Source organism: Sciurus vulgaris (assembly GCF_902686455.1).
Source record: "Sciurus vulgaris genome assembly, chromosome: 7".
In the NCBI taxonomy this organism is placed as follows: domain Eukaryota; kingdom Metazoa; phylum Chordata; class Mammalia; order Rodentia; family Sciuridae; genus Sciurus; species Sciurus vulgaris.
The window spans coordinates 17,884,220-17,899,981 of NC_136467.1; the positions used below are offsets into that span (position 1 = coordinate 17,884,220).

A 15,762-nucleotide genomic window follows, 5' to 3' on the forward strand; every position below is an offset into this window, starting at 1 on the left:
CAATCAGTCTGTTCATTGGTCAACAACAATTAGCCTAAAGGCTAATTGGCTTCTAATTTAACTCAGGGTCAGGGGAAAGACACAATAAACTGCAGCTAATATTCCCTTAGATATGAATGTAAGCAAAATTTTAAGGCATACCTGAAACACAACTTTGGCCTCTTAGAACTGATGTTTATAATACATTTAATTTTCATTTAAAAATTGATTCTTAATCATTGATTACATTCTTATCAATTTTTTCCAATGGAATTCAGAGAGTCATTCACTCACTGAAGTGGTCCACAGATGAAAATACCTGCCTTTCGTTTGTTCCCATATTCCCATCTAGATATCTTACATCATAAGGTGGAATGCTCGCCATCGCGTAGAATCAAATCAATACTTCATCTGACAACGCAGGTGAGCGATGGCCATTGAAATATCGGCAAAATTCTAGTCCAGGGTTGATGGTGTGGCTTAGTGTAGAATGCTTGCCTAGCACATGTAAGGCCCGGGGTCCATTCCCGGGCACTTCCCCCCACCAAATTACTTTAGATATTAGATTCTGGACCCTGTAGTGCCCCGAAACATTTTAAGTGTAAGGAGGCAGCACTCTCTTACCCTGGCGAGGGCCTCTTCGATGGTGATCATCTTTTCTTTGACCATCATCATCAGCTGAATCCGCTCCTCGTCACTCATCGTTATCTCACTGGCGACATAACCGACGTCTTCTCCTGGAGATTGAAGACAAAGGGCATCAGGAGCCAAAATGAGAGAAGAAACAGGGCGCATCATCTGGAACAAGGGCAGGATGCTGCTGAGGGGCACCGTCTGCACCTTCCGCTACTGCTGGAGCAACGGAACAGAAACGTATTGCTTTTCAGGATGCCAGTGAGCATGGCTCCTTGGGAAAAGGGTTCCGAGAACACGTGGAGGCTATCATACGTGGGAATCTTTCAAAACGACCAGCACTTTTGCAACTGAGCATCTAGTTTTGGAAGAAAGCTGACAGGGAGCTCCTTGTGACAGGTGGGGCAGAGATCTAATTTAAACAACTGGATCTGACCTGAGCTCCAGGGCTCCTCTGGCCAAGAGCTCTCAGATTCCTTCCACTGGGAATACAAATAAGAAGAATGTATATTTGGGAGAAATGGGTGAGAACCCTCTGTCATGGCAGATAAAGGTAAGGCCACAGAGCCAAACCCTGCAGTTTGCTCCAGTCCTACATTCCTGCTGAGCCATGTGACCACAGGTCCTCACAGGACAAGTTCAGATAATAAATATGATATGAAGCACGCTGAGCTCAGTGGAGGAAAGGTACTAGGGGCATTTATATCTGGAAGTATTATCTTCATAATAATTGTCCAAACTACAAGGAAAGGTCAGCTTCCGACTCAAGACCACTGAAGACCAATCCCCATTAGGATCCTTGGAAAGCCTCTTTCCTGCAAAGCAAGCAGACTGCATCACCCCTAATATATTTGAGGCAGGATGGCCAGCTGTGTCCTTGGTCATTATGTGGGAAAGGACATCAGTGACAGTAGGTACCCACAGACTGGGTGGAAGCCAACATCCAGCCCCTCACCTTTCTCCTTTGCCCTGTCTTCTTCACATACTTCTGATGTCATCAGGATCTCAGCCCTGGCTTGGTTCACCCTTGGTGTGCAGGGACAAAACAAGAGGGTCTAGCTGCAGACTCCTAGGAACCCATGACAGGCAGGGCCTATCTTGGAATTTATGTTCCCTGTCTCATTTCCATTTTGTAATCAATCAATCAATCAATCCAGAAGTGCCCCTCAAATTTCCATTGCCACTTGGTACAAAGAGTGACAGCGTGTGCCAGGTGAGGAGAGATGCCTGTTGGGTTAGTGTGTTTCACTGTCCCCATTGCCTCTGAGCACAGCGGCGTTGGGGTGTTGGCTGGGTTTTTAACAAAGCCTGGGAGCTGGTAAGATGCTGGCTTCCTCCTTTCTCCGCTCTCTCCCTCTTCACCTTTCTTTCTCCATAGCTTTCTTTCTAAATAACACTTCATTTGAATACAAGATTCATTTGGAATCACAAATGATCCTGGGTGTGTACCCAAGGGAAAAGCTGGGGGTATCTCAGAGGATCTCCTCTAAGCAGGACATCATAGCAAAGTAATGGCATTTGAGTGCTGCCAAGGAAGCCAGGTGTGTGGTAGGGGTATCTGATGTCCAGGTCCCCTGTTCCCGTTTCTGTGCAGGAGTAACTGATGAAGCATTCTGAACAGGGCAGGATATTTGATTTTCTAAAGAAAGACACGGAGTGTCATTGGTAAGGAGTAAAAAAAATGTTTGCTTATTGATCACCGTGTTCAGTCAGACTGGAATCTGGAAGTGGATTTGTTCTGGTTTCCTCTATGAATACTGGGGAAACATAAATTATAGGACCAGGCCTCAAAAGGATGGCATATTTACTTACCATCTAAACAACAACAAAAGAAAAACCCAGAGTAGGGCAGAACTGCCTTCACAAAGCAGCCTGGGCAAATTCCCATGATGTCAGACCATTAGAGAGTTTCCAGGGGCAACAACCCCATAACTGTCCCTGCCACGGAACAGCGTCAAAAGTTCAGAAGAATGCAAAGTCTCCGAGTGGGGGTGTGGACAGGAGGGTCCAAAACTAAAAAATGCTAGGCCTTTCGAGGTTAGCTCTCAGCAAGTTTAAGAGTAAAGACGTTTCTGAAGTCTGTGTTACTGGGAACACTAACAATTTGGCCTTCGCTGCCAGCTCTGTAAAAGGAACGGACTGCTAACTCCTCCTATTTTGTTTTCTCTGAGTTAAAAAAAAAAAAAAAAAAAAATGACCAAGATGAAGTCTTAAAGTTAATGACAGGAATGTCAGAAAAGCTGACCATTTTTACAGGCCCATGCAATGAGCATAACTTCCAACATCCATTTAAATGAGCACACAGGCTTAGTTTGGGAGCTAAAAGGACCTACTGTCCGCCAGCTGCATTATAGTACCTTTTGAAGTCTGTCTCATTATTCCTTTTTGGTTCTTTCGGAAGTTCTGCCAGAAATACTTATTCTTCTTCTTCCAATCTCCTTTCCCTTTAAAACGAGAAAAATGGAAGAAAAGGCACAAGTAATAAATTCATTGATAGCAGAAGTAGCCTCTTCCTTATCATTTCAAAGCTTGAAAGAATTCTCTGATTTAAAAAAAAAAAGTTTTTCCCTTTCAGTTTGTGAATGACTGGGAAATGCCTATAAAGTTGTTTAAAAGAAATGCAAATTTCTTAGTAGCAAGAAATGGCACAGTAGGGTTAAGATGAGAAATAAAGAAACATCAAAAGGCAGGCAAAATGTGCATTCTTGTACCCGCTTTGATGTTTGTTTAACTAGTCTGCCTCATTCGGCCTTGTCTGTGGTTCTTTGGGTCTTAGCCACAATTATTTCCGCTATACCACAAGTAGGACACTTTAAGAAGTTGACTTGATGTTGTTATTCCTGTCGTTGATCTACACTTGTTTAATTTCTGTTACTTCAGATTCAATGAAAAGAACAGAACAGAATAGTTGGTAGTCCTGTGACCCACAGGTCACTCTAGCTGGTTCTAGGGGCTTCCGAGGGGTTGGGGGAGGAGGCGGGCAGGCCACAGAATGACCCACACTGTTTCTCTACGGTGTGGCATTTGTCTGGGTCTAGCTAGGGCATGGGTGGGGCAAGATTCCCACCTCTCTGGCATGCAGGCCACTTGGCAACCTATCTACCGATTAGCCAGGGCACAGTGACAAGAAAAACACATTGCAATCCTGCTGTGACACCTCCCAGCTGGTCTCCCTCTAACTTCCCATCCTTCCTAGACTATTTTGGATGGCTTATGAGTGAAAACAAATTTCTTGCCACAGATAGACATTTTTAATACTTGGTAGGGTCCTGATCATCAATCCTATGGAGCACCTTTTAAAAGTAAAGGGAAGCCGGGCACTGCGGGGCACACCTGAAATCCTAGCAACCTGGGAGGCTGAGGCAGGAGGATCGCAAGTTCAAGACCAGCCTCAACAACTAAATGAGGCCCTAAGTAACTTAGCGAGACCCTGCCTCAAAATAAAAATTAACAAGGGCTGGGGATGAAACTCAGTGGTTAAGTACCCCTGGGTTCAATCCTTGGTGTGTGTGTGTGTATGTTTAAAAAAAAAAAAAAAAAAAAAAAAACTGAAGGGAATAAAAGAATGGGTAGAGCAGTCCTATATTCTTTAAAAACAGTGATATCTGCCATCGTGCTGATGTGGCACACTCAGGAGCAGCAGCTTCGTCACTGTTTGTTGGCTGTCTGGTTGCTCCATGGCCACTGGAAAAAGGACAAAGTGGTGGGTTTGCTGTCTAGACTGGTGGTTCCCAGCAAAGCAATGCTTGGAACAGACGTGTGGGAAACCCATCCCTGGTGCTCCCAGGCTGGCAAGGGTGTCATTTGTCAAGACGGGATGCCCTCCTTTAAGTTCTGACAACCCCAGAGCCATGGGAATAAAACCAGAGCCCTCCAGCCGAGACAGCCTCTGCTCTCAGATCTTACATGCAAGTTTAAGGGCCTCTGCTGCCCTTGGGTGCCACACTCAAGCAAGTGGCAGCAACAAAGGGTTAAAAGCAGAGTGGCTGTCACTTATTCAAACCTTTCTCAGGCAATTTGAGAATATAATGCATTTCTTTGAGCTATATTCCCCACTTCTCCCATTGTTATATTTCTGAAATAGAGATACAGCTCCAAAAAATATATATCATATTTATTCAGCACTTGCTATATCCAGGCACTTTGCTGTCTAATGAGCATACCTCATTTAAGACTCACTTATAAGATGTGTCATATTATCATTCTCATTGAGAATGAGGTCTCATTGAGAATGACCCCAGACCAAGGCCTGGGGTCGGGGGGGAACGTCCCAAGACTGAGTTGACTGAGTTGTGATTCAAGTCCGGCAGCACAATTTGAGCACTTAGGTCACTACTACCCACCCACCCTCCAGCCCTGACTAAATCAAGATTGGGTTTTACAATCTAGAATATATAAAATGCATAATGCCTTAAGTGCATACTTCTGGGTCCAAAATTTTCAAATTGAAGAATTTACCCTAAAGATATTATTGAGTATAGAGTGTCAAGGAATTTCATAGCAGCATCATTTGTCCATGACAGAGAAAAAAGAAAAAACAAACTCAAATGTCCAGCAAAGAAAAGGATGGTATTTAACTATGGCACTTCCAATATAATGCAGACTTACAACTTTTACTGTAAAGAATATTCCATTATTCCATCACGGGGGGGAAATGCTCATAACTTTCAATTTTTCAAAATTATAAAGCAAGTATTAGAATATGATCCTACTTGTTAAAGAAAACCCCCCCTCAATGGAAAACAGAGAGAGAGATAAGAGAGAGTAAAAAGAGAGAGAAGGAGAGAGAGAGAGAGAGAGAGGAGAGAGAGAGAGAGAGAGAGAGAGAGAGAGAGAGAGAGAGAGAGAGAGAGAGAGAGAGAGAGAAAAGGTGTGTATCAAAATCTTAACAATATTTCTGGATAGAAGGAATCTTTCTGGTTTCTGTAGTTTCATGTCTTCATTTTGTATAAAAATAGTTAGATAGTTAAACCAAGAAAAGTGGTACTGACCTACAGAGCCGTCTTCTGAGTTTGATTTATGAAGAGGGTGCCTAAAATAGAAAGACAGATCAGGTTACCAGGGAGCACTGCTTTCAGGAGTGAACTAAAGACCCTCCTAAGCTAGTGTGACCCAGCATCCATACCACCTCACAGGGCCAGGAACATTTGCTACGGTCTAAATATGAGGTGTCCCCCAAAAGCTCACATGTGAGACAATGCAAGAAGGTTTTGAGGTGAAATGACTGGGCTCTGAGAGCATTAACCCCATCAGTGAACGCATCCCCTGAGAGGGATTAACTGGGTAGTAACCGCAGGCAGGGAGTGTGTGGCTGGAGCAGGTGGGCCCTGGGGGTCTGCCTGTGGGTATATATTTTGTATATGGTAAGTGGAGTCTCTCTCTCTCTCTGCTTCTTGGTGGCCACGTCCTCTGCCACCCTATCCCCCCATGGTGTTCTGCCTCACCTTGAGGCCCGAAGAATGGAGTCACCTGTCTGTGGACTGAGACCTCCGACACTGTGAACACCCAAGGAAACCTTTCCTTCTCTAACTGTTCTCCTCAGGTCTTTTGATCCCAGCAGTGAAAAAGCTGACTAAAACCACATTCTCATGTGATCTTTACCACCAGACTCTCCCACCCATCTGCCGACTTCTAGGAACAGACTCAGGTACCATGTGCCGACATTTATTAAAGACTCGCTTTAGAAGGAGACCTGCAGTAAATGAAGAGGACAGACTCCGTTAGGGGACCACGGAGGCATCTTCCACTATGGTGAACTATTAACTCCAAGTCACGTCACTGCCACTGAGTTTTCCACGTCTCTTGGGTACGTGGAAAACAAAAATTGCATAATCGTGAAAATTATCAACTCGGCACCATATGGGTCGCCTGGTGCAGCAGGTGAGTCGAGCTGAAGGAAAGCTATGGGGTGGGGTAGAAGGAGGGTAAGGATATCATCAGCGGGAGATCGATGCCAGGCAGAGGAGGCAGCCAGTGTGGAGCTACTCCAGTTGGCGGCTGCCAACTGGCAACTGCAATATCCATCTTGCCAGATCTTCCAAGTTCAAAGGCAAGCCAGAAACCTGCATTTTTAGATGACAGTGCCACGTTTTTAAGTGATAGCAAATAACTCAATGTTTCTAGAAATGGGTCCAATTAAGCAACACATGTCTGGGCACCAGATTTGGCCCCAGGCACTATCCTAGGGCCTGACTGCCAGTTTGTGACAGCTGATGTGGGTGAACCCAAATGACCTGAAAAGTACACACAGCCTAACACCAGTTGAGTAAGCATTTCTCTAGAAAATACTTAAATACCAATTTCAACAGAAAGGCAAGAAAGCAAAGAAAGTTAAGACTGGTTGTCTCAAAAAGGGAAGAGCAGAGATTGGAGCAAAATCTTTCACTGGGTGAGTCCCAAGCCCCAAGGGCAAGTTCAGAGTCTGAGGGCTTGATGACAAGAAAATTTTGAAAGAAAGAAAGAACCTGTGATTGAGCAGAACTTGAGCACTCAAGACACTCACACCTGAATCTGCACTGCAAGTTCACTGCCAGAAAGGAACGTGAAGTGGTTGCTGATGAAACAGTGTAGCTAGAATCCAAATGTTTGGGAAGATAGGTCTGGAAACCTGTTACACTGAGAAAATCAGAGGAAGAGAAGCAGAACAGGAAATTCACCTCTCAGGGTCTTGGCACCAGCCTTGCAGGCGTAAGGAGTGTAAGGTGACCAGAGAAGGGGAGACAGGCTCTTCTTGTTCAGGGACACCTATAATGCTGCACCATTTCCAGTGCAGTGCACTATGCTGGCTGATGACTAGGACCTGAGTCTACAAACATCACCCTGCTCTAAGTTTGCGAGGACAGAAATGTTCTTAACCACCGCAAAAATCTGAAGATGTCTGCCGTGAACTTGATGAGAGGAGAAGCTAAGAAGAGACAGGGAAAAGCACTTGCAGAGGACAGGGGTAGTTCTGAATTCTAGTTATTTCCCCTTGCTACCATGCTGCCAACACAGAAAATACAACGAAGACCTGCTGTCATCAGAGTGGGCCAAAATGTAGCTCCTAGAGTCCACTTTTATTCCTTCTATCCCTGCAAAAATGAAAATGCCCTAAACATACTTGTCCTTTTAAGAAGTTGCCATTTCAAATTTTAAATCATTCAGTCAAAATGGAGTGAATGATATCATAAGGAAGGTTCATTGGTGCATATGAAATGGACTCACAAGCTAGGGAGAGGGAATGAAGATGGACATGAAGGAAGAGAGGAAGGGGAAGTGGAAGGGGGACAAACGGGGGGGGGAGGAGGAGGAGGAGGAGGAGGAGGAGGAGGAGGAGGAGGAGGAGGAGGCCGCACACTCAGAGGCACAAAGGACAGTTGAGACTAAGAAGTTATCCAGTTGGTTGGGAACTAAGGAAAGAAATCATTCAATGAAAAATGTTTAAACTGTTTGGATTCTTACATTTAAAAAAATAAAACACCTTACTCTTGCATTTTGAATTCAGTCATGATAGCATATATCAGCCCACCTACCCCTCTTCAACGGGCCACAATCTATCAGTAAGTTTAATGACCACTTAAAGCAAAGGATGCCCCACATCTATATTTATGCTTAATCTGAGGACTAGAAAAGTACTGACCTAATTGCTCAGGACAAAGTATATCAAATTCCCCAGATCTGGATGGATTAACTATGTAATATATTAGAAATATGTACTACAAACTTCTACTTTTTTTGATAGAAACATTTTCGTGGGAAAATGGTCTACAGAAGCATTACTTTCCTTAAGGCCTTCACTGATTTAGAATAATAAATCCTATCAAGTTGTCAGAAACTTTCCCATTCACTTAATGTAAATCCCAATTTGACAGGAAATTATGGTCTCCAAAAGTTAAGGAAGTGACCCATGGAAGGCTGGGGATGTGGCTCAGTGGAAGAACACTTGCCTACCATGCATGAGGCCCTGGACTTGATCCCCAGCACAAAAAGGAAAGGAAAGAAAGAAAAATAAAAGAGAGACCAAACAAACCAAAACAAAACCCTGAGGATGTGACCCATGGTCCCATAGTTACTTGGCAGTCACCAGGGATTGGGTCAAGGAAACATAATGCAGCACTATTGCATTCCTCTCCTTCTCTGGATAAAATGTATTTAAAATCATCTCAATTCTTTGCTTAAAAAATTCAAATGCTGGGCTGGGGTTGTAGCTCAGTGATAGAGCACTTGTCTGGCACATGTGAGGCTCTGGGTTCGATCCTCCACACCACATAAAAATGAATAAGTAAAATAAGATGTGTGTCCATCTACAATTTAAAAAATATTTTTAAAAAATTCAAATGCTCATCCCTATTTTTCCAACCCATTTTTCACTCTGTCAGATACCATAAAACTTTTGAAACTTGCACTGCAAAAAGCTCTCAATACTACATAGCTATAACAAAACATAATAGTATTTTTCTCTCTAGAACACTTATTTACAATGTTTTCATTATTTTTATTTACTTTCTTCAAATTATCATGAATTTTGAATAATTTTTATCTTCAGGTTTGGTCTTGTCCACAGCACTTGCGTTTCCCAAGATGACCAGTAGATGGCACTGTAGTGTCTCTTTTGATCTTGCAGGGGTTAGTGGAATTTTGTTTTTAACATTTCACAACTTAGACAACCTACATCCCAGTCAAAGAATAACAAGCTAACGTTTTGTAAGTATGAGGCTCCTCAACTCATCCATTTGCAAAGGAGGAGAATGACACTGTATGAATTTTGACACGATGAATTCTAACTGTAAACAGAAGCTGGCAGAGACGGCTCCAAAGTGCCATCTCCTTTTTCCTTGACACTGATTATAAAATTCATCCAGCAGGAGCCAAAATCAATGATGTAACCAAATTTCAAACTTGGATGTTGGCAGGTGAAAGAAGTCATTTGCTGATCCCTGGTGGAAGAAATTAATGCTCAGAAATCAACTCCAAAGAGGCCTCCTGGCAGTACATCTTTATTCTAGCCAGACACTGGGCCTAAGAATGGCAGGTGCTGGAGACCAGTTTGTGGGCCCTTTGGATCCATCACTTTCCTTGTTAATGAGTAAAAAGGATGAGAACTTCAGTAGGGTTTCCATAACCAGGAAACAATAATTAACATTCTGTTGCACGTTGAAAACCTATTTAAGTATTTGACAATCATTAAGTATTGCATTTAAAGTCTCAGAACTGAGCCTTAGCAAATCCCTTCTCACCAATAACTACTATTAGAACCCCAAACTGCTTAAGTGTGAACATTTTACCTCAAGATCTCTCAATTACTTGAGCTGTTTCTAAAGGCAAAATTCACTTAAGAAAAATAATTAGTTAAGGAATTGTTAATTAGATTTTAAAAAATCAATTGAAGGGTGCTTCCTCAGAATTTGACTAAGGTCTTTCATCCTATCTGTTATTGTTTGGATTGAGGCATCCTCCACAAAGCTCATGTGACAATGCAGGAATGTTCACGGGTGAAATGATTAGATTATGAGAGCTGTAATGTCATTGGTGGATTAATCCATTTGATGGATTAATAATTAGACTGGATTACTGGGTGATCACTATAGGCAGGTGGGGTGTGGCTGGAGGAAATAGGTTACTGCGGGTGTGCCTTTGGGGATTATATATCTTGTCCTGACTCCTCTCTCTCTCTGCTTCCTGGCCACCATGAGTGAAGCAACGTTCCTCCACCACACCTTTCCGCCATGATGTTCTACTCACATCCGGCCCAGAGCAATGGAGTCTGCTGACCATGAAACAGTGAGCCCAAGAGAAAATATTTTCTTCTCTAAGTTGTTCTCGTCAGGGATTTTAGACACAGTGATGAAGAGCAAATTAATACATTACTTTGATCTTTAATAATTTCTTTGTCAAATTGCTTTGTTCAGTCATTTTCATTATTTCCAATAAATATTAATTCACCTCTCAGTGTGACTTGGGCATCCTCTGGGGCACTGGGAATGTAGCAATAAACAAGACAGGTAAGAATGATGCCCTGGAGCTGGATGAGAGGGAAACAGGAGGGGGACAGCAGAGCCAAGGAGTGGGGAGCTCTGGAGTGAAATGGACAGAGAAGGCCTCTCTGAAGAGGTGGCTGAGATGGTGTGACCTGGGGAAGGCAGGTAGGTATCTGCAGGTGAGGAAACCAACAGGTCTGCTCTGGACACATGGCGTGGGCATGCTTAGTAAACCTCCCTATGGAGATATGAAAGGAAGGGTGGGCTGCAAGAGCCTAGAGCCGCAGCAAGAATCTGGAAGCCACTTGCATATTTAAAATGAAGAAGCCAACTGAAGAAAAGTACCATGGAAACTGAGCCCTGAGGCACTTCAACTTTTAGGGTCTGAAAGAGAAGGTGAGGCCGGTATCGAAACTGGTCCACAGAGAAAAGGAACACCAGGAAGTGTGCTTTCCCCTTTCCTGGTGGAATAATAATCGACTTGATTTAACCAAAGTTGTATTGCTGTCCTAAACTCACCATGCGGGTTACATTCAGGTTGCTATTCTCTTCTACTGATTCTGTTGCTTTACAGCAGAGATTCTCATAAAGCCACAGGGAGGAACAATCACAAGTCAAAATGAAATTCTTTACACTTGTATGAAATGTCATCTCCAAACTCAATGCTCTTATGGATCCTCCAGCAACAGAACAGGCTTATCACTGAGTGATGGCCTATCTGGGGTCACAGAGCTGGGCCCTCTCTCTCTTCCTTGCCACGCTCTTTGTCACTCACACAGATCTCACACTGCATGCCCTCACGTGCACCCCTCTTCCAATTTCAGGGATGAATTGAAAGGACACACATACATTCAGGCCCTGCTCTGGTGTCAATTGCTAGACGGATGCTCAGAAGAACTCATGATGATAAAACATTTCCAACACCAAATCTGAACATGTCTGTGGATTGATTATAACTAAGCACTTCAAGAACACTTTCCAGGAACTGGTTGTTCTGCTGCTGCATGAACCTCTGGTCTTCCTGTGGAAGGAAAGGAGGCCGAAACAAAAACGAAAACAAAACAAAAAGAGAGAAACGTGGCTCACGCTTATTTTTCTTCTTGTGTCTATTTATATACAAATAGTCTAAGGTGCATCCAGGCAAAGACAGACAACTCTATCTCGTTTTCCCACATGGAGCCTGGCACACCAGAGAGTGTAATGAATGCCCAAGCGTAAAGATATTTCAAAAATAGACTTCACATTTGGGCTTTGATAGGCTGTTCAGAAACTTCACTATAACCAAAACAAAATAAATATATAAATAAGAAAAGCAGTTACAAGCTAATTTCTAAGCAAGGAACATATGTTACGTTAGGAAAACTTAAACGTAAAGGAATTTTTATGATTCCATAGTCTTGAGTCTCAGGAAATGATCTTCTCCATTAGTTTATTTCCTGCTGAATTCTGAATCAGGGCTCTTGCTATGTCTGGCTCTTCCTGTGTCACCCCACCTGCCAAGGCAGCCCCAAAGCCAGTAGCCTCTTCCTCAAGATGTGGAGGACATTCTCTGTGCTATCGAATTATGCATGGACAAGAGGAGGTGCAAGAAGGTAAAAAGGCTGAGGGGACTATAAGAAGTGAATATTTTCTTTTTTGTGTTCTATGTAAGTATGATTATGTGCATTCATATTTTGCTTAGAGACAATTTTAAATAAAATAATTCCTTAATTCGATATTACCCTTGGAGTATTAAAGACACTTTCATCATATGATCTTATCTCTTCTACTTAGTAGAAATAAATATGGAATGAAATTCAGTTAATGCTTTTCTACCATCTGCCATAAAAATTCAAAGGTCACCTTTTCCTTAGCTGTAGGGCTAGGACGCAGGTGAGGTGACAGAGATATGAGGTCCCAGGCCATAAGGAGATGTCATTTGAGGGTTGAGTGGTTACAAGAACAAGTGCCTCTTTCAATTCTGTGCCCTAAGCGCCTCTCTTGCTTTACCCCAAATCTGGCCCCACAAGGCCAACAGAAGTTGGATTTCATGTCCGTGACATAACTCAGTTTGCAAATTCACTGGCTGAGAATGAAAGTAATTCTAGTGCCAAATCTGGCATATTGTGAGAACTCCATGAATATTTAGTATCAATGAAACACTGGTGACATTTTGTCAACCCGGTCAAAGCACTTCGAGATATCCAGGCTTTTTCTTTCATTTCACGCTCTACTCCCAGTCTGTGCTTTCTGGCTTTTTCTTACAAGTTCGCCTTCTTACAAGATCAAGGCAAGTGTCTGCCAACCCAAGGCCATAGCCTTGCCCAGCCCAACCAAGAGCCCATACACCAGGGAGTCAAGCAGACCTGGGGGAAAAGGCCAGTACTGCCACATCAAGCCTTGGGGCTCTGGGTGGGAAGGAGTGATGACGAAACAGGACCTTCTTCCTGGAGTGTGCGATGGTGACTGTGAAGAGCCCAACAGTGCCTGGTACTTGGTAAACACCACCTCCATTCTTAGCCCTCCCCACAGACCCCCTCATTCCTCCAAGAGATCCCACCACACATCTCCTATTCTACACTCTAACCACTTCTAAACCACTGAGGTTTCACCTTTCAAATTTTAACATTAACTTCTCTCAAATAATTAGGATGGCTATAGTGATTTCCTTCCCTTAAAGTTTTTAACAACAATTCATGCTTTACATACCATTACGAAACAAGCCAAAACAAAAACATAAACACAATGGCCGAACAAGACATCAAAAGTTCATTATCCAATCTATTTTCAGCATATTATTATTTCCATTTGTTTCTATCCTACTGTCTTCCTTAAGTAGTATTTAGTCTAATACAGCACAGTATATTTAGTTTAGCAAAGTAAATGCTAATTTTTTTGTTGATGCTGGGTATTTTTTCAATACGGACACTTGGCCAGGGAATGGCTTGGGTTCGTTAATTATGTAACATTAACTATCCAAAATAAATGGCAGGTTTCTCAGGTTTTGGAAGTGTACCTATCATCTCAAAACAATAATATTACCCAATCTTAATTCTGGTTTGTAGATAACTTATATCACATAGTATAAATTCTTGCATTTGAAGAATACTTAAAGGACATTGAAGAAGTTTGAAATTGTCATGAGTTTTGGCATTTTGAACTTTTTCCATCCTACCCCCATTTAATACCTTTGGTTTAAAATCACCATTAAAACCACATTGGGTCAACTTACTTTTTACATATAAGATATGTCACAAGGGCATCTTGCTCAAAAAAAAAAAAAAAAGAAGAGAAAGTTACTGCCAATTCAGAAGCATACCTGAGGGGCTAATGACAACCATCTTTGCTCTCCTCACCCCCGCTAATCATAGTGACATGGAAGTGCCAGGAACTTAAACATGGTCTTGCCTCTGCAAACCCAACCAGGCTCCTTTTAGTTTGTACTCAGTAGGGATCGTGGTACCTACATGTGAATAATGTCTCAAATGCTGGCATAAGTCCTGCCCCTCAGGAAGTGGCACAGCACAAGGTGTGCTCATAATATGGGTTCTGCAGTCCAAATGCCAGTGGTCAAAGCCCTACTCCTTATTGATCGGTAACTGTGAGCGAGTTATTTAGTACCACTGGATCCCAGTTTCCAGCTATGCAAAATAGAGACAATGTTATATATGACACAGTTTTTCCAGAGGTTTCTCTGAGTTCTGTCTTGCACTGTACTCAGAACATCCTTGCACATGCTAAGCACTAATAATAAGTAAAACAAGGTATGTTCTTATTTCTGGTCTTTTCTTTCAACCAGCTTTACCTAGGAGTCAAGCTCTCCAACTCCTTCTCAAAATGCACTTCAGCTTCTCAGCATGCGAGGGATGGTTCTCTGGCTCCTCACAGGTGGCCAAGAAGCCCTCTGAGCCAAAACAGGGCTCCAACCCTGCTGAATCTAAAAATCCCTCACAAAGGTGCTCTGAAAGAGGGCTGTGTCCTTCCATTTACCAGTTGATAACTTGTCCTGAAACTTAATGATGTAGGTTACTGGCAGAAATTGAAGTTTCATGTCTGAGAAGCAGCCAAATGCCATCCCCCCCTCCCAGTGGAGGCCGTGGCCTGGTTGTTTCTGGGGCACGGGCTCAGGGAGGCCAGGGCTACACAAGTATAAGAAGGCAGAGTGGAATGTGCCTGTGGGTTCCCGGTAGGAGAAGCAAACTGGGAGAGGCAGTCGGTCATCCTTTGCAGTTTCCTAAGACCTCTCTTGTCCATATGGGCCATGCATTCTATGTGTAGCCTCGTGAGTTTGAACTGAACCAGAAGTTGATATAAATTTGTGGTATGGATGCCAGCTTTTGATGCCCATTACACTACAGATGGTAACGATGTGTCCCCCCACACTGAGAAGGTACAAAGGTCTTCCCAACTCCCTCAAATTTAAACTAATCTTCAGAACACCCCCATGACATAGTAGAGGGCCCAGAGCATCTTAAGTAAGGCCATAGATACAAGAATCAGTAACTAAGCAGTGTCATATAAGAACAAGCAATGATAACTTTTTATTTGCTTGGGAGAGATAATGAACCCTACATGGCATGGCCACTCCTTCCAGGAGTTTACCATGCATCAGGTGGACTTTAATGATGTGCTGCAAGGCCAGAACCACAGAGTCAGTTGCCTCCATCTCAATATCCATCTTTCTTTCTGACCAACAGCTCCCTGATTTCATTTGGGGTGGCAGTGTACCCTGTTAAAACCCTTCCCCAGACTCCCTTGTAGCTAGGAGAGGCCAGGTGTGAGGTTCTGGCAGAGAAGAAGTACTAGAACTTTCTAGTAGGGTGTTTCTAAGAAAGTTAGTGCAGGTCTGACTCAGTATACACCTCCTCTGTCCTTTGCTCCTCCCCTTCATTCTACCTGAAACGAGGACATGATACCCAAGTAGTCATCATCTTATCATAAGGAAAGTCACATGCTAAAGATGGTGGAGTGGGAGAGGGGATGATTCCTTGGACAGTGGCACCAGCCTCGGGACCCCTGCCTCTAGTCTCCTTGTTATATGAGAACACACCCCGACTTGTCTAAATGCTGAAGTCGAGAATCAATTCCACGCAAAAGACCCTGAAAAGAACTAACCGAGGCTCTACATGACTTGTCTGGAGTCAAAAAATGGCACAGTAGTCTTCCCCTTATGTGTGGTTTTGTTTTTCTGAGTTTCAGTTACCCTGGGCCATCT

The 15,762-nt window shown here is 43.1% G+C and overlaps 1 protein-coding gene and 1 long non-coding RNA gene across 5 annotated transcripts in view; one reads left to right on the forward strand and one right to left on the reverse strand.

Moving 5' to 3' along the window:
• The window catches only part of LOC306665415, a 461,853-nt gene that overhangs the window by 435,203 nt on the left and 10,888 nt on the right, over positions 1 to 15,762 (forward strand). The gene's annotated exons all lie outside the window — the stretch shown is intronic.
• The window catches only part of SASH1 (SAM and SH3 domain containing 1), a gene marked incomplete at its 5' end in the record, with an annotated part of 289,754 nt that overhangs the window by 61,715 nt on the left and 212,277 nt on the right, over positions 1 to 15,762 (reverse strand). For all 4 annotated transcript variants that reach the window (XM_079146821.1, XM_079146820.1, XM_079146819.1 and 1 more), the window contains 3 exons: positions 604 to 716; positions 2,970 to 3,056; positions 5,604 to 5,644. In XM_079146821.1, coding sequence (XP_079002947.1) covers positions 604 to 716; positions 2,970 to 3,056; positions 5,604 to 5,644 — 241 coding nt within the window. The remainder of the gene's footprint in view (positions 1 to 603; positions 717 to 2,969; positions 3,057 to 5,603; positions 5,645 to 15,762) is intronic.